This window comes from Fukomys damarensis, unplaced genomic scaffold, assembly GCF_012274545.1.
Source record: "Fukomys damarensis isolate Sample0158 unplaced genomic scaffold, DMR_v1.0_HiC HiC_scaffold_11, whole genome shotgun sequence".
Lineage (NCBI taxonomy): Eukaryota > Metazoa > Chordata > Mammalia > Rodentia > Bathyergidae > Fukomys > Fukomys damarensis.
Genome location: NW_022900923.1, coordinates 43,493,533 through 43,516,129, shown reverse-complemented (window position 1 = coordinate 43,516,129; position 22,597 = coordinate 43,493,533). Strand labels below are relative to the sequence as shown.

General features: G+C 40.5%; 1 protein-coding gene across 2 annotated transcripts in view; it reads left to right on the top strand.

The window, feature by feature from the left end:
• The first annotated feature begins 20,799 nt into the window (after window positions 1–20,799).
• Window positions 20,800–22,597, top strand: part of Rbbp5 (RB binding protein 5, histone lysine methyltransferase complex subunit) — a 32,494-nt gene continuing 30,696 nt past the window's right edge. The window contains exon 1 of one of the 2 annotated variants that reach the window (XM_010613046.3): window positions 20,800–20,962. In XM_010613046.3, the coding sequence (XP_010611348.1) occupies window positions 20,944–20,962 (19 nt within the window). In that variant the 5' untranslated portion in view covers window positions 20,800–20,943. The remainder of the gene's footprint in view (window positions 20,963–22,597) is intronic. The other variant, XM_010613048.3, reaches the window with a different exon arrangement.

The following is a 22,597-nucleotide window of genomic DNA, read 5'->3' as shown; positions in this document are numbered from 1 at the left end:
GTCTCAACTACACAGTGAGACCCTGTCTCAAAAAAACAAAACAAAACAAAAAAAAACCCAAAAAACAAAAACAGCATGGTACTAGCATGGAAGCAAGCATGTGGGTCAATGGAACAGAAAAGCAGCAAAAATAACCCCAGGCGCTTAGCTATTTGACCTTTGACAAAGGGACCAAAAACATACACTGGAAGAAAGATAGCTTCTTTAGTAAACAGTGCTTGCAAAATTGGATATTCACATCCAGAAAATTGAGTCTAGACCCATATATATCTTACCAGGTAATAAACTAAAGTAAAAATGGATCAAAGATCTAAATGTTAAAGCAGAAGAAACAATCTACTGGAAGATAAAATAGTTAAAACTCTTGAAGACATAGGCTTAGGCAAGGATTTTCTGAACAGAACCCCAGTGGTGCAAGAAATAATGCAGGCAATTAGCAAATGGGATCATATCAAATCAGAGAGCTGCACAGAAAAGGAAATAACCAACAGAGGGAGGAGACAATCTACAAAGTGGGAAAAAATATTTTGCTAACTGTTCTACGAACAGAACTAACATCAAGAATATATAAATAACTTCCCTCTCCGCCCCGCCCCAAGGGAGAGCTAAGGCACTGCAGGAAGCAGAGGAGGGAGCCCCAGAGGGAGCCCCCACTGCTCCAGAGCCACTACCGCTGGACAAGTACTGGGGGAACAAGGTCCCCGGCCGCCATCTTCGAAGCCTGGATTCCCCAGGCCAGGGCCTTGCTGTGCGCCCAGCTGGTGTAATTAGATAAGGTAGAAGCCAACCACTCTTTTTTGAAAAGCTGATGCAAAGAAGAAGAAGAATATAAGATTAATAGGAGTCCAAGAAAAAGCAGGAGAAGGCACAAATAACATTAAAAAAAACCAAAAAACAAAAAACAAAAACTCTATAGAAGTAATAGAAAACTTCCCAAACAGAGCAAAAGAGCTTGACATACAGATAAGTGAGACATATAGGACTCCAACTAGTTATGATTAAAAAAAAATCTACACCTATACATGTAATAAGATCCTGTAACTCCAACAGAAGTACAAAATACTACAAGCAGTGAAAAGAAACAAATCTCATACAAAGGAAAGCCCATTAGAATCACAAGACTTTTCTCAACACAAACCCTCAAGTCCTGGAGTGAGGTATTTCAAGCTTTAAAAGAAAACAACCTCCAACCTAGGCTGATGTATCCTGCAAAACTATCTTTCAAAAATTGATGAAGAAATAAGATACTTTCATGTCAAAGAACACCTGAGAAACTTCATGAATACCAAACCAACACTCCAAACAATTTTTTAAAAATATCCTAGAAAAAGACAGTGAAGGTCACAACTTCATGAGGTCCAACAGAGCAAAACCAGTAGGCAAGAATTTAAAGGGAGAGCGAGAAAAATGAAAAAGAACTAATAACAGGAAAATAACATGACAATGATAAATCAATACATATCAGTTATAACTAGCTATTCCTAAGACAAAGGTCTACTATCTGGATTTTTTTTTTTTTTTGAGACAGGGACTCACTATGTAATTGAGACTGACCTAGAACTTACTGTGTAGCCCAGGCTGGTCTCAAACGCACAGTAATCCTCCTGCCTCAGCCTCCTGAGTGCTAGGATTACAGGTGTGTACCACCACACCTGGCTACTATCTAGAATATATTAAGAACGTAAGAAAATCAGATCCCCCCCAAATATAAAGACCCAATTCAAAAATGGGCATCTGAAATGAACAGACATTTCTCAGAAAGAAAAAAAAAAGGAAACGCAGCAAATAAACATATAAAAAAATGTTCAACATCACTGGTCATTTGAGAGATGCAGATGAAAACAACACTGAGATTGCATCTCACCTCAGAAAGAATGGCTGCTATCAAGAAATCAACCAATAACAAATGCTGACAGGGTTGTGGGAAAATAGGAACCCTTCTTCATTGTTAGTGGGAATGCAGACTGGTGCAACCACTGTGGAAAATTATATGGAGATGCCTCAGAGAACTAGGATTAGAAATCCCATTTGACCCAGCTATTTCTCTGCTGCATATCTTCCCAAAAGAATGAAAAGAATCATAACACAGTGATATATGCTCATGTATTTTTGTTTTTTTATAAAATGGAGTACGACTCAGCCATAAAGAATGAGAAACTAGAGATATTTATAGCTAAGTGGATGCACACTGAGGCCATACTCAAGTGAAATTAATAAGACACATGTATAAATACTGAATAGCTTCTCTGGTATGCAAAACTAAAAAATAAGGATCAAAATGTATAATGGATATTGTGTAATAGGAAGAAGAGTTCTAAAAGAGCAGAGGAAGTGGGAGGGGTAGGGGAATGGTAAAAAAGGGAAAAGAAAACATACCTAAAAAGGAAAAACATGGAAACAATATATTTGTAAACAGGGAAGGGTGGAGGGGGGTTAAGGGAGGGCTGGGGATGGGGAAAAATAAGAACCAAGATAGTCATGTAAAGATACAAGATCCCAATGATGAATGTAACTGTATTTATTGTATACCTAAACTGTATCAACAAACTTAATAAAGACAAAAAAGAATATATAAAGAACTCAGAAAAAATTAGATATCCCCAAAATAAAAGACCCAACCCAAAAATGGGCAACCAAAATGAATACACACTTATCAGGAGGAGAAGTACAAATGGCCAATAAACACCGTACATGAAAAAAATCCTTTAAACCCCCCCAAAAAATCTAATGCTCATCATTGCTGGCCATTAGAGAAATGCAAATTAAAACTATACTGAGATACCATCTTATCCCATAAAGAATGGCTATCATCAAAAACATCTAATAGTAATAGGATGACACTGGGAAAAAGGAATTCTACATTGTTGGTGGGAATGTAAACTAGTGTAATCACTATGGAATTAAGCATAGAGATGCCTCAAAAAACTAGAAGTAGAAATTCCATTTGACCTAGGCATTCCCCTCTTAGATATCTTCACAAAAGAGTTAAAATCATCATATTACAAGGATACACAAATACCCATTTTTATAGCAGCACAATTTATAAAAGCTAGATTTTGGAAACAGCATACATGTCAATCAACAGATGAAAGGATAAGGAAAATGTATTATACACAATGGACTACTCTGCTGCCATAAAGAAAGATCAACTTGAAGCATTTGTGGGTAAATGGATGTAACTTGAGAACATAATGTTAAATGAAATAAGGCAGACACAAGTTCAAGTATCACAGGATTTCTCTTATATGAGAAACTATCTATGTATCTATGTATTTATACACTCACATATCCTCTTACATGAGAAATAAATATTTACAAGTAAAAAGCAAAATAGAAGAGAAACAGGAAGTTCAAATACTTTCCCAAATACCATATTCTATTATTTTAAAAATATTTCAGTATATATGCTAATTTGTTTCATTTATCATTTGTCTTAGTTCATTGCAAACAAAGTTTATGATTTATTTGTTTTTCTTCTGTAAGAATCTTTTAGTCTTTGAGTACTTTGAAGATAACAATACACAGTGTAATAACTTGTTATTCTCTTGGTTATGAAAATTTGTTCTATTTTTTCATTAAAAAAGAGAAAAAGTTAAGACTTCCTAAAGTTAAAAAAAAAACAAACATAGAGGGTAGGGCAGACTGCAAGAGAATATTAGCAAAATACTTTCACACACAGACACACAAAAACAAAAACAAAAAAAGCATATCCCTCACCAGGCTCATCCCAAGAGTGGGGCAACCTCGGTGGCCTTCCCAATGCTATGTTTGGGAAAGGCTTAGAGGGCAGAGGCCACCAAGTTTCTGAACATTATTCAATTCAACTTCAAATTTTCTATCTTTACCAGAACTCTGAAGATTCCACAAAACGCCATTTAAATAGCTACCTTTCAAAACAGTGCAGTTATTAAATGGGGCCCATGTACTGCCTGAGGCCTTGTCCTGGTTATTTATCATTGCCAAGACAAAAATACCAGATACCTAAAATTAAAGGAGGAGTTTTTTTTTTTTTTCAGTTCATAGTTTGTAGAGGTTTTAGTCCATAGTCAACTGGCTCCAGGGCAGGGTAGCATGGCAGAGTAGAAACAGTCCAAGGCAGGGCAGACAGGAAGCAACAGCCTGCGTGCATCTTTCTTTTTATATTCCATCCAGGTTATAAGCCTATAGGTTGGTGCAACTCACACCCAGGGTGGGGCTTCCCATTACTAACACCCAGAACACTAAACCAATGAGTGGACTGATCTTCTTATTACACCTTTGATCCACATTCATACACCCTTAATCCACACTCACACATACTAGATCTAGACACTTCCAAAAGGCCCCACCTATGAGGCTTTGGAAGGACACCTAAATACAGGCCATAACAGGCCTCTTAGCGCTCTTTTAGGAATAGCTTGTTTCTTAGATATTCTGAAGCAGCATTTCAAGTCAGTGGAAAAAATAGACTTAATAAAACTGGCTGTCAACTTGTCTTTGCCTGTATCTGTTGCTATAACAAAATATCACAACCTGAATGCTTCTAAATAATATAAACATTTCTTATGGTTTTGGAGGCTAGCTCAAGAGAGCAGTAGTTTTGGAGCTGGGTAAGGGGTATTCTGCTTCCAAAATAGTGCCTTGTTGCGTCTTTCAGATTCTGTGTCTTCATAATAGAGGAGCAGAAAGGGACAAAGGGACAAACACTGCATCTTCACAAAATGGCAAAGATGGAAAGATCAGGGAGCTCTTGAAAGCCTCTTTTAGCCAACTAAAATCCAATCACTGCCAGTGCCACTCAGCTTTCAGTTACTCTAACGAGTGTCTGAGATAATTAATTTAGAAAAGGTTTGTTTTGGCTCACAGTCTTGAGGTTTTTCAGTCCATGACTGGTTGGCTCCATTGCCTTTGAGTAAGAGGCACATCATGACAGGAACGTGTGGCAAAGCAAAATCACTCACTCCTTGGCCAGGAACACAGAGAGGAAGAGGAAGGGGCCAAGATCCCACTAACCCCTGCAAGGCAAGCTGCCAATGACATGAAGGCTCCTGTTGAGAGGTGGAGCTTAAAGGCTCTGTCACTGCCCAGCAGTGCTATGCTGGGGTCCAAGCCTTTACACATTGACTTTCAAGAGACACTCAAGATCCAAACTACAGCACCTCCCAAAGAGCACAGTACTGTTGTTACCTTGGGGTTTGAGTTCCAAAATATGAACACTGAAGGGACACAAAGCACAGCACCACCTCACAAAGATAAATAAATACATAAATAAAATTATCATGCAAACCCCCCCAAAAACTATAAAGAACCTATATTAAAATATGTGGGAAAGAGGGTAGGGCCATGCAATGGCAGGGCCTTCAAAGGGTCAGGGTTTTTGGAGACCGGTTAAAGAAGATGTGGTCTTTCTATAAAATGGAGTACTACTCAGCCATAAAGAATGAGAAACTAGAGTCATTTATAGGAAGATGGATACATATTGAGGATATACTCCTAGTGAAATAAATAAGTCAAACCTGTGTAAATACCGAATAGTTTCTCTGGTGTGAAAAACTATAGTAGTACATAAGATCCTAATGAGATAATTGATAATGTGAAATAGGAAGAAAGGAGCTAAAGGTGTAGGGAAAGTGGGAAGGGTAGGGAAAAGGTAATTAAGGGGAAAGAAAAAAATATGAAAAAATGGAAATAAAGTGCTTGTAAATGGGGAGGGCAGGAGGAGGTGAAGGGAGGGCAGGGACAAGGGGAAAAATAAGAACTAAGACCTGTCGTGTAGAGGTACAAGATCCCAATGATGAATATAACTGTACTGTATACCTAAAATGTACTGATAAACTCAATGAGAGAAAAAAACAAAAAACAAAGGATCAGGTTTTCTTCCAGGAAGAGGAACAAGACATGATTTGGAAGGGGGAGGGCAGTGCTGCCTCTAGACCTTAGGAACATGAAAATTAAATCCTCCTCTTTAAAAACCTACAGGAAGGGGAGGGGTGTAGACCTCAGTGGAAGAACACTTGCTTAGCATGTGTAAGTTCCTGGGGTCACTCCTGCTCTATAAAACACAAACACACACACACACACACACACACACACACACACACACACACACTACAGGAAAGATAATGCCACCAGGGGACTATTCATATTTCAATTAGGGCAAGAAAATGGGAACAAAGAATTTAAAACAAAACAAATTTATCAAGGAATGTGCTCAATAGAAAGGCCCTGGGTGTGGACCACTGAAGCTGTTTCTATTTGCTGCTAGGAAAAGACGAGGTTGCTGGGAGTGTCCCTGAGAGTGGAACTCTATGCCTTTGTGGCATCATTTCTTCAGGGATGGATTCATTTGGCAGAGAAGAAACCTTATGATTTGGATCTCACCTTCTGCCTCTTTTCTGTATTTAGTAACTGCGTCACATGAAACAAAATCTGGGTATAGTGTGAACAACAAAAAACCAACATATTACGTTATCTAAGCAGATGTTTTTGGTTTTTTTTGGGGGGGGGCGTCAAACTCGGGTCCTTGTGCTTGTGAGGCAGGCAGCAGAACCACTGAGCTAAATCCCCAGCCCTGCAAATCTGTATTTGATAAATGTAATCAACTACTCCTCCAAAATTCTGTGTAAAAATGATAAAGATTTATTAGTATCTGAAAAGATGTATTAATACATTGTATCACTTTAAATATGGCTTTTGAGGAAAGGGACACAAAGAACCCTTCCCAAGGTTGACACAATAAGAGAAGGGTGGCTCTGTACATTCAAAACTTGGCTGACTGATCTAGAGCTTTTGCCCTTATCAGGATAAGGTCCTAGGTCTGAGGAGTGATTTAAATCTGATGAAGTCTATTCACCAGAAATCAAGAACTCTTTGCACATTACTCATATGGATGTATGTCTCTTCTGTTTGGAAGTGCCTCCTTCGATGGCGCAGAGAGAAGGCTTTTATGATTATGCTCGGTTTCAAGGAGGGAAACCATGGGTGCCAGAAGCCCAGGCTGATTCCAAGGAGGCACAGAGATGCACAGCTTTTCATGCACCTGTGAGGTAGGCGGAGAACTGGTCTCAATGTCGTCACAGGAAGCTCCACCATGTTCTTTCTCATCCTGTGTCTTCCCAGGGCTCCCGTCCCAGTACCATCTTTTTTTTTTGTACAGGAGATCAAACTCAGGACCTTGGGCTTGTGATTCAGGAGCGGTGGGGCTGAGCCACTTCTCCAGCCCTGTCTGACCCATTCCCACCTTAAGTCTCCACCTTGGGGCGTGGTTTTTACCGTGCTAACAAAGTAAAAATGACTCTGAGTTACTTCAGGGACGCTGCTACATAAGCATTTGTCCTTTGCCACCTGGGATTTGCCCCTTATCATCTGGGAAATTCCCTAATTAAGCGGAGCAGAACACTCTTGTCTGAGTGGGTTTAATTTTAATGATCTTGTTTTTCTTGGCTCTGGCTCCTCCGTATGTCTGATGACCACATAGTCTTTGAAGGCTGAGCTGACTTCCCATCCTCCCATTTCTTGGTGTGTTATCTTAATTTTATAGCCTTGCGTACTGGCCTACTTTTTAACAACTCTCAGCTCCCTGGTATGTTTGTTAACCCATAAGACTGAGGGCTAGCCTAGGGGTTTCAAGACTACTGTTTGTCCTTTTATCTAAAGGGGTATTTTGCTACGCATAATTTTTATTGGTTAAATAACCATTTTATCATTTTAAAATGACCTCTACTTCTTTTTCAATTTAAGACCTGTTTCCCTACCCTCCCCAGCACTCAATCCCACACTCAACATGCCTGCGTATTCCTGGATATTGTTCAGCACTGCATTTGTTAGGAAATGAAAGGAATATTGAATCCTTTGCTGCTTATTGGTCCTTGAAATTAAAAAGTTAAAAAACTTTTTCTTTGAAATTAGAAAATAAGACTAAGAGTGGTGTGGACATAAGAGGGGTATAATCTTTCAGATTATAGGACAGATAAAACTAACCTTTACTTAATAGAAAACCATACTTACTTTGCTAAGCTGCTAATTCTCAAGCGATTAATTAAAGTGTTAGCATCTGAATGAATAGGCTCCTAGAGGAAATACTGACTTCAATGTGACCTAGTCAGAGACCACCATGGGGACAAAGACAAATGTATTCCAGGGCCCTTAATCTGTTACTAGTTAAAAACATGATTTTTGTCTTCTCCTATAATAGACAGAGATTTAAAAATGGTTTTTGCTAAAAACATGACTCTTTGTTGGGATCTACAAATGTCTAGTAAGTATCTGAAAATAGAACAAAGCTTGACCATTTTGTAAACTCTGAGTGAAAGCCTTCTCTGCTTTGCAGATAGGCACGTTAGTCATGTGACTCTGTCAAAAGATTCGCAAAGCAAGGCTCAGTAAGCCCAAATTTACCTATCCTGTCTCATCATCCTTCAAGATCAAGAACATCTATGCCCAGAATTTTCCACTGCCCTAAACCTGTGGTCATCAGCAGAGCTTCACATGACTGAGATCGCCCTTCCAGCTGTGAGAATTCTTCTCACGGGAACCAAGTTGCCCCCTAATTCATGAACATTTCTCCCATGGGAACAGAACTGCCCATCAAGTCACAAGGACTTGTCTAGGCCAGGAGTGACTTCAAACAGATAGATTTAACATATATCTATAGAACGTTCCATTCAACAATAGAATACACATTCTTCTCAGCAGCACATGGAACTCTAAAATAGATTGCATACTATCTAACAAAACAAGCTTGAGAAAATAAAAGAGAGTTCAAATTATACCATGCATATTGTCAGATCATAGCACAATGAAACTAGAAATCAATGGCAAAAGAAAACACAGAAATGATGCCAATGTACAGAAACTAGGCAATACACTCTTAAAAAATCAATGAGTTACAGAAGAAATCATGGAAAAAATAAGATGGTTTCTAAAACTGAACAATAATGCTAATACAGCACAACAGAATTTAGGGGGCAAAAGAAAACAGTCCTACGAGGGAAGTTCATACCTATGAGTGCCCACATCGCAAACACAGAGTGAGCCCAAATAAAAAACCTAATGATAGTCCTAGAAAAACAAGAACAATACACAGCCAAAGCTAGTACAAAGAATGGGAATTATAAAGACAAGAACAGAAATCAGTGAAATTGAGAGTAAAACAAAAACAAACTAAGGAACCAATGAATTGAAGAGTTGGTTTTTTGAAAACAATAAACAAAACAGAAAAAACCTCAGTCAGTCTTACCAAAAAGAGAAGCCCCAAAGCAATGCAGTTATAAGTGAAAAAGATGAAATCACAACAGACACTGCTGAAATTAAGATTATCAACCACTTTACAAACCAATAAATTGGAGAATTTAGAAGAAATGGGTAGATTCCTAGATACCTATGAAAAAGACTTAAAAATCCCAAAGAATCCAGTAACAGGCAATGAAATCACCTACCAAGAAAAGTCTAGGTCCAGATGAATTCACTTCTGAATTCTACAAAAACTTCAGGGAAGATCTAACATCAACAGTCCACGGGCTGGGGGTTTAGCTCAGTGGTTCCACTGCCTGCCTCATAAGCACAAGGTCCCAAGTTCGATCCCCGGTACCAAAAAAAAAAAAAAAAAAAAGTCCTCAAGCTCTTTAATGAAATAGAAAGGGAAGGCATATTCTCAAAGTAATTCCTGGTATTACCCTAATTCCAAAACAGGACAAAGATCGGACATCAAAAGAACTATAGATCAATCTTTTATGAATATAGATACAAAAATCCTCAACAAGATGCAAACAGAATGCAATGGATCATCAAAAAGACCATACATTATGACCAAGGAGGCTTCATTCCAGGGAGGCAAGGATGGTTCACCACAGATAGATCAATAAAATACATCATATAGACAGAAGGAAGGACAAAAATCACACGATCATCTCAATAGATGCAGAAAAAGACTGACAAAATCTAATGCCCTTTCATGATAGGAAAGCAAATTGAAGAGAACATCAGAAAACGTGAAGCTATCCCGTTCCCGGGGAGGCAGAACCAATAGAGATAAAATGGTCATACTTCCAAAATTATTGTACAGATTTAATGAAATCCAAATTAAAATATCGACAGCATTCATCATAGAACCACAGAAAACAACTCTAATTCACATAAAACCAGAAGAGACACAGAGTAGCAAAAGCCATCCTGGCTAACAAGAGCAAAGTGGGAAGCATCATGATCCTAGACTTGAAGCTATTACAGAGCTACAACGATTAAAAACACTATGGTACTGGCATAAAAACAAACATGAGGATCAGTGGAACAGAACAGAGGATGCAGAAACAACCCCAGGCACATTCAACGACTGGACCTTTGACAAAGGAGCCAAAAACATACACAGGAGGAAAGAGTGTTTCTTTAATAAATGGTGCTGGGAAAACTGATTACCCACATGCAGAAGATTGAATCTAGACCCATATCTCTCACCGTATACTAAACTACTAAGATCAAAATGGATCAAAGATCTAAATGTTAAAACAGAAGCACTCAGCCTGCTGGAAGATAAAATAGGAAAACCTCTTGAAGTCACGAGCATAAGCAAGGACCTTCTCAACAGAGCTTGGATGCACAGGAAATAGTACAAAGAATCAACAAATGGGATAGGACCAAATTAAAAAGCTTCTTTTGCACAGCCAAAGAAACAGAGTGAAAAGACAGCCTACAGAACAGGAAAAATTGTTGTCAGCTATTCTTTAGATGACTAATATCTAGAATATATAAATTCAAATATTTGGCCCTCAAATATTAGGCCCTCCCGTATAAAAGACCCACTCAACAAAATGGGCAAGTGCAACAAATAGGCACCTCATAGACAAAGAAGTATAAGTGGCCAATGAATATATGAAGAAATGTTCACTGACCATCAGAGAGTGCAAATTAAAACCAAACTGAGACACTACCTTACCCCTGAAAGAACGGCTATCATCATGAAACCAAATAGTAGATGCCAGGTAAGTGCTGGGGGAAAGGAACCCTTTTACACTGGTGGGAATGCAAACCAGTACAACCACTATGGAAATCAGTGTATGGCGATTCTTCAAAACTTAAAATACAAGTTTCATTGGACCCAGCTGTTTCCCTTCTAGGTACCTCCTCAAAAGAGTTAAAGTCATCGTTTTATAGTGACATGGGCATACCCATGTTTACAGCAGCACAATTCACAACAGTTAAATCTTGGAAGCAGCTTATATGGCCACCAACAGACGAATGCCTAAAGAGAATGTGGTCTTTACACACTGTGGAGTACTACTGTGCTGTGATGAAGGGCACTGGCTTTGTAGGAAAATGGATGTGCCTTGGGACTATAATATTAAGTGAAATAAATCAGGCACATAAGTGTGACTTCTCTTACATGAGAAGCCCAAAATATAAATAAAGAGGAAAATAAAAGATAGATAATGGGATGTAAGGAGACAGATCTTTCTCAAAGGGAAAGAGGATCAAGAGACTGGGCGGGGGAGGGAGCCGAGGAGAAGAGGGTGAAAAGAGATCAAGCTGTGTTACGTTCATGTACCAACTCCCCACGAAGAATGTGAACATTATGTACCACAAACTTGTACTAGTAAAAAAATGATGGGGAAAGAAAAAAAAAAGAAAGAAACCAGGACTGAGATTACTGACCAGACCCTGGTACACTTCAGCTAATCCTTGAAAGCGGCCTCCTGCTTTTGTGTGTGAGGGGCAGTCTGATTGTCACCAGAGTGCGCCCCTCCAGCTACTGCTCATGCGGGAGGCCTCTTCCTCCCCTGCTTTCCAATGAAGCTTCTGCCTGTACATTCACACTATCACTCTAGTTTCAATTTGATTACTGCAACAGGAAGGGTCCACGTAGCTGGTGACAATACTAACCTAGTATTAGGACAGGAAAACTAAACAGCCCACTGTGAGGTTCACAGGGTGAAATAAATATATGTGAGAAGAGAAAAAAATGTATTTTTTAAAAAACAAGATGATACTCGTTTTGGCACCAAAATAAAAACAACAAAAAACAAGGAGACAAGCAAGGCATGGTTGCGCGGGGCTGTAATCCGACCACTCAGCAGACCGAGGCAGAAGAATTACAGTTGGAGACTAGTGTGGGCAATTCAGTGCTACCCTGTCTCAAATAATAAAAAGTCATGGGGACGCGGCTCAGTGGCAGAGCACCACTAGTTTAAATTCCCAGTCCTGCAAAAACAAGAAACAAACGAATAAATAAGCAAATGGCAAATGAGAAAACAGACCTAATTCTAACAGACGCCAAATGCAATTTAAAATTAAGATAATGGAAAAAGATTCACTGACATATCTGGAGACAACAGAGACTGGATAGGAATTCAGTGGACACTCAAGATAGTGTGCGGAGCACCAGGGAAAATGAGAGTGCTTGCTAAATAATGTCACGACAGGCTGCTCGTGATACAAAATTACACTGGATCTCCACCTTATTCCTTGTTTTTTTGCTTTGTTTTTTTTGGTATTGGGGATCGAACTCAGGACCTTGCGCTTGCAAGGCAGGCAGCAGAACCACTGAGCTAAATCCCCGGCTCTCCATCTTATTCCTTGTAACAAAAACACTTTACTCCTTACAGTATGACTAAGTGACATTATCTAATAAAGCAGGGTTTTTTTTGTTGTTGTTTTTTTTTTTGGTTTTTGAGACAGAATCCCACTATGTAGTTGAGACAGACCTGGAACTCATTATGTGTGAGAGACTGCTTGGGCCTGCATAAGATGGCTGCCCTCAACCTTAGCCTTTGCCTCGGTGGAAAAATCCCACTAGACTACATACGTGACTTTTGGCAGGTTTAGCCCCTGGGCAAACAGGAAATCTTACAGAAAGAATAGCCCTTTGTGCTAACCACAGGGTCACGGGATCTGGAGCAGGAAGCAGGTGGTATTTCCCTGTCCTACTTGCCCCTAGGGATTGTGAAGTTAAAGATTGCATAGGGTTAATTGTTGATGTACGCCTTCCCACTTACCCCTCCCCACATTTGGTAAAATACTGATTGCTGTATGGTTAAATGCTTGAGTGACTCATGTGATTGATTTGTTTGAACTGTCCAATAAGCTTGCTGAACCTTCCCCCTGGGATAACAGTATATAATCGTTTTGCTGAGCCAATAAAGCGCCTTTGATCAGAAACCAGACTTGGGCCGTGTATTCTAACTTCTTAAAGATTTCCTCCACAGACATTCAAGATCGGATCGGCCTCTGATGACCCACGAATAAGAGGCGGCTCTCACCTCCTATTCCCCGCGGGACGGGGTCCCCCCAGAGAGCCGCAATTATGTGGTCTCGAAATCACAGCAATTCTCCTGCCTCAGCCTCCCGAGTGCTGGGATTACAGGCATGTGCCACCACGCCCAACCGTCTAATAAAGTAATTCTTTGGAAAATATGGGAAGAGAGTGAATAAACTTGGAGTAAGGAAGGTCTTTGCTAAAATTATGAAAAGTCACAAAGACCCATCCGATGGCCCACTTATCAGCAAAGGCTTCAAGATCTGTTGTTTGGCCCACATACATTTTACAATTTTTCATAACGAGAAATTTAAAATGAATTTAAAATTTAAAATTTAAAAATGGAGAGATTTTACATAAAAATCAGCGTCCAGCTTCTCTTGACAAATAGGAGGATGTGGCCAGAGCAGTCCATTCCAGCTGAGAACAACCAGCTGTCTGTCCAGGAACTCTTCCTGCCCTCCCTGTGCTGAGCTTTTGCTCTCTGGGTCATTCCAATCTCCACCCAGTGTGCTCATTTCCTCTACCTCCTGAAATTCACCACCTCTTCCTCAGGCATGAAGCTAGTGACCCTGACAAGGACATGTGACCACATAAAGGTTCTGGAGGTCCAAGACACTTGATCACTTTTCATGTGTTAGAAAGTCCTAAAAATTCTTGGGTGCACAGATGGCCCAGGAATCTACAATGGATTATTTCTTTTAACTTCAATACCTCCTATAGCTATTAGTCTGGTTCCTTCCCCACTTTGGGGGTTGGCGTTCAGAGTATATAAATATTTCCAGAAGACCAAAAGTCTCCTCTAAATTTTTGAAGTTTTTGTCATGAAGTTACACAGAGTGCTATTTTGGTTTTGTTTTTGAGATGCTAGGGTTCAAACTCCAGGTCCTCACACATTAGGCAAATGATCAGGCACTGGGCTGTATCTCTAGACTCCCTAAAGTGGAGAGTATTGCACTTACTTACTCTTACCCCTTTGCCACATTTCTTAGGTGGTACGCTTCTCTGCTATGGCTTTCTACTTATAACATAAGGGATAAAGGTTTCTCACTGGCAAATGGCTTTATTATCCACCTATATCAGATGCCTTTTAATTTATCAAGAATCATGAAACACCTTGTAAACAAAGCTTAATTAGTGTGAGAGACGATGGAGGCCTCACCAACTGTATTACTGTTGATGATATTCTGAGATCACAAAGAGCTGTTGGGGATTTTCTACAAAGAATTTAGCTTTTATCTATAAGTAAATGCAAAAGCTAGAATAGTTTTTAGGTTTTGAGGAAACCATCTCGATTGTTTACTTTCTACAGGATGAATAAAAATGAAAATTTCAAAATTATTTTCAGCATTTTGCAGTTCTAACCAATACTGTAACAAATGACTGGGTATATGTATTTTTTCATTGTGAAAGCACATACTACATATATGTATACAGGATGTATATATGATATATGCCTCAGTTCATGAACTTGATTCTTTCCACCATTTCTGGTCATGCACCAAACTGGGTGAGAACTGAATCAGATTTCCCCCATAAGGTGAACATTGAACAAAACTACTGAATTTGATTCAGTTCTCGACTGGCTTGATTTTTGACCAGAATTATGGAGAGAATTGAGTCCCTGAATTGAGAGATGTATCTTTCTCTTCAGGGAACCATGAAAGTCAGAGTTACATTGTGACTGTCCATGTTTTCTCTCTAAGCTCATCCCACTGACAAAGCACCAACTGTGATTAAGAGTACTTTTACTTTTTTTTTTTTTTTTTTTTTTTTTTTTTTTTTTTATCGTCTCTTGGTTTTTTGAGACAGGCTCTCACTATGTAGTTGAGACTGACCGGGAACTCACTATGTAGCTCAGGCTGGTCTCGAACTCACAGCGATCCTCCTGCCTCAGCCTCCCGAGTGCTGGGATTACAGGTGTGCGCCACCACGCCAAGCCAAGAGTACTTTTTCTGACAAAGCCTATATTTCCTCTTTCAGCCAATCACTTTGGCGGCACCGCCAGCTTGTACTGTAGTAGCTCTCAAATGTGTCTAAACATCAGTCACCTGGGAGCTTTTAAACATCCCCATGTTACTCCATCAAGCTTCCTGGAGCATGTCCTGGCTGAGGAGGAAGTGCTCCAGCCAGAGAAGTCCTGATTTTCTTCTGCAATGCTGGGGATCAATCCCAGGCCTTGCCCATGCTAAGCAAGCCCTCTACCACTGAGCTACCTCCCCATCCCAGCTTGCTGATTTTTCTCCTAAAGAAGAGATAAATATCAGCTGGCATAATTCAGGGAGGATATATAGTATCTTTTTGTTGTCATTGTTTTGAGACAGGGTCTGGCTATGTAGTTCAGGCTGGCCCTGAACTTGCTGTGTAGCCCAAGTTGGTTTCAATCTTGTAGCAAATCTCCTGCCTCAACTTCCCAAGTGCTGGGATTACAGTATGTGCCACCACACCAAATTGGACATGTAATATCTTAATGAGATGAAACTTCAGCTTCAATATGAACCAAGGTCTTCCTTTTCACATAAAGGCAGAATGGCAGGGGTAAGTTGCTCCAGGCCAAGATGGAAGAGTATTACATTTCTTGTCCTCTTCTTCAAGCATACAAATCTGGTTACCTTCCTTCCACAGCTGGTAGGATTAATGAGCTCCAATTAACACTTGCAAAGTAAAGCCCATCGATTAGAGTTTTTCACCAAACCAAACAAATAACAAGTAACAAGACACACACATCTTATGCTGCACTAAGAAAAAAATTCTAATGCTGATTATGAGAGTGAAATGTATGTATGGATTTTAAAACATGAAAATGTGCCTATAAGAATTGAGCTAAGCAAGCAGCACCAGTGCCACATTCATGCCTATGATCTCAAGGAGGGCCTCGGCCATGCCCAGTGCCTAACTGGATGCCATGAAACCTCCAACATGACTTCTACAGGTGTAGTCAACCGAAATGCCGGCATCCACATTCCCCCGACTATGGGTCAGTAGAAGGAGGCCTCACTCCTCTGCCAACTGTGACTCCTTTGCTGGGACAGGAGCCCGCATCCACACAGGCCTTCTCAGTGACTCTGGTGGTGAGCCCATCCATGCAAAAGTGAAGTGGTCTAGACTTCCAGCTGCTGGGCCTCTCCTAGTTCCTCACCCTACTCCGACTCTTCCCTGTCTCCCAGTCCTCCTGACTGTCCCTGTTGTGACTCAAAGGGTGTAACAGCAAAGTTTTTTTATTCCAGAAAAAAAAAAGAAAAGAAAAGAATTGATGAAACATAGTACATCTGTGTCCTAGACTTCTTTGAATTCCAAGCCTGTGTGGTCACTTGGATCTCTCATGCACTTCTTCAACCTAATGTGTCTGAAACTGGACTTTTCCTTTTCCTGTATTCTATGCCATGGCAAGTGGAGCCACCACGCTAGAAATACGAAGTATGTCAGACTCATGGGTCTACTGACTTCCACATACTAAAGCTCTTTCCCATGCATCAATTCTATCTCCTACCTCTCTCGTGACCGTACTGCCTTTCATCACCTCAAATGTGGCTTTTATTCAGTTCTTCCTCCTTTATCCACAGGCCTGCTGCAGTGAACTCCTGAAGACTTTCCACCTCTCAAATCAATTCACACCTGAAACTGTCTTTAAGAATTCTATTTCTTGGACCAAGGGTGTTTTTCAGTGCAAAAGGGTCTGGGTTCAATAAATAAAGAATAAAAAGTTTATATATTATTTATTTTGTAGTATGAGGAATGAAACTCAGGCAATTAATTGAGGTATATCTTCACATTTTGATTTATTCATTTATTGTAAAAATTTTGAGACAAGGTCTTACTAAACTCCCCAGCAATTCTTCTGACTCAGTCTCCCAGATGCTGGGATAATAGACATGTACCACTATATTGGGCTAAAAAGTTTTCTTTTATATAAAATATTTAATTTTTTAAAAAGGCTATTCCTGTCACATAAATATTTTAAAATTTAGTTTAGCTGCTTATGGTCAGCAGAATTATCAATTGTGACTATTAAGAATAACTTAGAGGGCCGGGGATTTAGCTCAGCGGTTCGGTGACCTGCCTTGCAAGTGCAAGGACCCGAGTTCAATCCCCGGTATCCGCACCCCAAAAAGAGTAACTTAGAGCCAGGCATGGTGGTGCACGCCTGTAACCCAGCACTGGAGAGGCTGAGGCAGGAGGATTGCTATGAGTTCGAAACCAGCTTGGGCTACTTAGTGAGTTCCAGGTCAATCTCAACTACATAGTGAGACCCTGTCTAAAAAAAAAAAAACTCAGATACAGCACTTATAAGAAAGTCTAAAGCTCTACAAATCACCATATTAAAATTTCAGAGATCTAAATACTGTATCTATTTTACTAAATTTCAAAATATTTCTTCACTTTTTGTAATGTAGTTTTATTATAAGTTGTTAGTACTCATTCAAATAAAAAGAAAATAATTTTTCCAGTCATCTCTTTCTCCCCCAAACAAAAAGTTTTATTTCTTAAACAACAATCTGATCATATTATTCCTTGCTTTGAAAATGTACAAGAACTGGTGTGCAGGTGCATGTCTATAATTCCAGCTCTCTGGGAGGCAGGAAGTTCACAAATTCAAGTCCCACCTGGGCCATTTAGTGACTTACATAGACCCTGTCTCAAAACAAAAATATTTTAAAAGGGGGCCAGGGATTTAGCTCAGTGGTGTTGCTGCCTGCCTTGCGAGCATAGGTCCTGAGTTTGATCCCTGGTACAAAAAAAAAAAAAAAAAATTAAAATTAAAATAAAAAGGCTGGGGATATGGCTCAGGACAAAGGCCCTTGGTTCAATTCCCAGGACTGCACACTAAAACAAAACAAAAATTGTACAAAACAAGAGCCAGGCATGGTGGCACATGCCTGAAATTTCAGCACTTAGGAGGCTGAGGTAGGATAGTGATTTTCAGGTCAGCCTGGGCTACATAGCAAGACTCTTAAAAAATAAATAAATAAATAAATAAAAGGGCCAGGGATTTAGCTCAGTGGTTCTGGCACTTGCCTAGCAAGCACAAGGGCCTGAGTTCGATCCCTGGTACAAAAAAAAAAAAAAAAAAAAAAAAAAAAAAAAAAAAAATCCTACACGATGAATATCCTCATCCAAAAAACAAGCAAAGGATACCTACAGGCCACCTAAGTGAACAGCTCTTCATCCTCATTAGGAAATAAATGTAATCATGCCATTTTTTCACTTCTCCAATAGGCAGAGTTTGAGTGTTATTACTGATACTGGACAATGAGAATTTTGGGGGGAGGGGCACCAGGGATAGAATTCATGACCTTGCACTTATGAGGCAGGCATGGTGCCACTGAGCTTAAATCCCCAGCCCACGGGATGTTTTGACCCAGAGACAGAAACAAGACTTGGCCAAATACCGCAAGTGTACACATTCCTACAGAGGCAAAGCTTTATTGGCAGGCGGGCTTCAGTCACACTGGGGTTTTGGCTGAAGGGAGACAGCAATTCGTTGACAAGGGCAACCAAGCTGCTGCTTGTGGAACCCAAGAGAGCAGCAGGTTTTTACTGATTTTTCTGGGGGTGGGCTAACGTCTAGTAATTTTCATTGGCCAACGGCATGGTTTTAAAAGATGTTTCTTATTGTGATGGATTTGGACCACTGAGTGGCTATGGTCAACTCATCCTAGAAGCTGTTGAATTTTCCTGTATCTAGCATGATCATTCTGAGAAGAAAATCCTGGCTCTGTACTCAGAGGGCTGACAGGGCGTCAGCTTTGCTCAGGAATTGCTGAGTTACTCCTGCAGCTGCTATCATCATCTTACATAAATGTCCTGGACTTAGGACAGGACTAAAGGACTTCTAGTGCTGAGAAATGACTGGGTGGGGCAGAAAAAAACCTCATACTGACTCCAATGGGCAATAGGCCAAATTAATCCTGTGTCACAGTCTTGGACAAAACATTTCTTAAATGATCAACATGTCATTCGTGGGGAGTTGAGTAGAATCTGACTCACCTGTTACAACAGCAAAGCGGGACTGACACAACATAAAGACAGGATGCCAAGGTTTTACCCCATGTTAGTCACCCATTAGACATCCAAAGGCCTGAGTGAAGAATCAGTCCGCGTTCTTAAGGAAAGTGGCTTTCAGGTCCCAGAGAAGCAACCTAAATAACTTACCATAATTCCCACATCAAAGGCGTTACTTCTTGCAAAGCTAGTGGGAAGTTAACAATGTATTGTCCATCCTGTGACCTCCAAAATTAATACTTTCAAGTTGACTAAGAGCAAGCAAAGACAGAGGGCTTACTTAGCGCTTTTCTTGGTAATAACTCCTCACTTTATACAAACATTCTGCTTTTTTTGTTTTACCAGGGGTTCATAATGGGTCTGTTGAAACATGCCATGCTATAAGGTAATGGTTTATAGGGTAACAGGAATTGTTTTGTTATTCCAGCCTTCTGTCCCATCACAGTGGTCTTTAATTGCTTCATTAATGATTGCAAGAGTGTCCAGAAATAATCCCATTGCTAGAAGCAGAACATTTTAGATACTTTAGCAATGTTTTAGATAAGCGGAGAAGCACAAACTGCCTAGTATTTCTGAAGCTCATTTACTTTATTTTGTCAAATGGGGCTAATATCTACCCTAATGGCCTGAAGGAAATGACATACAGTAATTTAAAGGAAAGTGACTTGTAAGTAATAGTTACTGTTTGCTAGATACTTGTGATTTTAAGTACTTATAATCCTATAAGTATATTATCATCCCGATTTTACATATAAGAAAACGGAGGCAGAGAGGATTCAGTATTGCTTAAGGAGTGCAGTGAGTGAGGGTACAGCTGGGATTACTGGCATAATATATACACAAGTGGGATCTAACCGGGGTCCCATTTTCTACAGCGAGCCTTGGCCACAGTCAGGACTTGGTTTACATAAAACTTGCTCCCACCGCCCTCGTTACTTGCCATCCGCTGGTCTGCTCTAATTGCTTCGTGTATCTCATCACCATTTTGCCCGCCGATTGAGCTTCGCCGTGGAACTCAATTTAGCTCTCACTCTTACTATTTTTTGTAGCGTCCTAATTACCGTTGGGCACATGGTAAAACTTTAGATAAAGGCTTAATAAATGTTACCGTACCTTTCTGCGCGATCAATGGCACAGCTTTACAAATGTGAAATAATTTTCACGAAACTTCCACATACAGGCTGCCAAGAAAGCGCCTTGACATCAGCTGTGCTCCAATACCGGCCCTGGGGGCCGACCTTTCCCGCTCTTCTACGTCAGTAGGAACTTCCCGGAACCTTTTCTGCGAACTCTGAGGTAGTCCGCCCGGACAACACCACGGAACACACACCAGAGGAGGGGTTAGTAGGCTAACTTTATGCCTGAAATTTCTTTCTCACCTACGTAAATATTCCCGGCAAGATAACCCTTAAATTCTGGCATGTTTTAAAGTCCTACGTGATGGTGGCATGATTATACCTTCAAAAGATAATAATTAATTGACTTCAAGAGAATTTATTCTTCTTTTCGCTTAGGCATATATATGGAAGCCTCTTGAGACGAACATGGAAGGCGGGGGAGGAAAGCGGAAGCCGCGGGGTCTTCTAAGTCTGAAAGTCTCCGGAGCTTGCGCCGGGGTATTTGCGGCGCCCTACACTTAGACGCGGGTCTTAGAAACCGGCGGGGACTAAAGAGTTGTTGCCGGATCTAAGTCTAGGCGGCCGAAGTCCGCAGGGATGAACCTCGAGTTGCTGGGTAAGGAGGGCTATGGTTGCGTCTTAGACAATCCTTAGGTACTGGAAAGGAGGGAACGCAGGAGGGAGGGGCTTCGGGCTGTAACCTTAGGGACACGGTTCTGCGTTGGATCATTGGGCGCTTGCTGCGATGGAGCTGCAGCATCAAGAGGAAACCCAGCTTCTCCCCGAGTAGAATGTGCCGCTTTTCTGAAGCCTTTTCCAGATCCGTACTACAGTGATAGGGACAGACACTTTGTGACTTCGCTGTGATTCCATGGATCGCAGGTGCTAAAGTAGCGCAGAGCAGACAAGACCAGGGCTGTTGGACTCGGAAAGGAGGAAGTGAGAGCCCTGGGGCGAAGCTGCGAAGACTGTCAGGGAACTGGGTAACTGGACAGGTTAAATCTCTTTGGCCTAAGGACGGGACTTGAAGATTTTCTAGTAGAAGTCCCTCATTAAACATAGTTTTTAAAAAAAAGCTCAGAGGGTTGTGACTAGGCAGTAAGCACGTAAGTGTCATAGTTGGCTCTGGAGTCCAGTTATCTTATCCTCTAACTGCCAGGGACTGTGTGTAATGCGCCAAAGTGCGTAGTATAGCGATGGTTGGGTTTTGTCAGCCTCTCTCGTTTCCTTTCTACCCTTTTCCAAGTTGGACCTTTCTTCTAGGCTTTTATTAGAACTTTTAGCATGGCAGTCTTGGGATATCTGAGGTTTTGGAAAACTTTTATGCGACTAACTTTTACGCGACTTTCTGTTACTAATAGTTATGTTACTCATAAAAAAAGAAAGTTGGGAGATATGTTGATATGTTGATCAGAGGACTACAAAGGTAGTTTAAGAAATGGTCTTTACCTATAAGGAGTTTTTTTTTTTTTTTTTTTTGTACAAGGATTGAACTCGGGAACTTGTACTTGCAAGGCAGGCGGCAGCACTATTGAGCTAAATCCCTGGCCCTCAGGAGTCGTTTCTTTAGCAAAGAGTTCAGAGTGATTATATAAATAGCCACTATACTTTGCAGAACATAAGCCTGTAAGAACATTTGTTAAGAACATTTGTAAGATGGAGTTAATGTCTTTGGAGCAGGGGAACTAGGGCAGTCAGGATAAATTGCCCCTCATCTGTGGAGTAGTTGGGATTCTAAGTGGATATTTAAGGTTGGTTAAATATTGACAGAGTAAGTACAAAGAGATGGTGAGGGATGATCACTAATAATAGTTAAAGATATGAAGGAGAGGGAACAAGGATGTAGCCTGCCTTGCAAGCACAGGGCCCTAAGTTCGATCCTGGCAGCCCCCCCCCCAAGAAAGATATGAGTGGGAAGCCAGGGATTTAGTTCAGTGGTTCTGCCGCCTGCCTCACAAATGCAAGGTCCCGAGTTCAATCCCCAGTACCAAAAAAAGAGAAAGCAATTCAAGATATGAAAGAATTTTCCTGTGTATAATAAAGGGAATGCCTGGCGGTGGATTTAGCTCAGGATTGCCGCTGCCTGCTTCTCAAGCACAACGACCTGAGTTCACTCCCCGGTACCAAATAAATAAAAAATAATAAAGGGAAGGCCAAGAGATGGTGTTAGTGTCAAGTTTGTGGACATTTTTTTTTTTAAACTCCAGCCCTGTTTTGTGGAAATTGTTGAATGCTAATCTGGAGAGAGGAG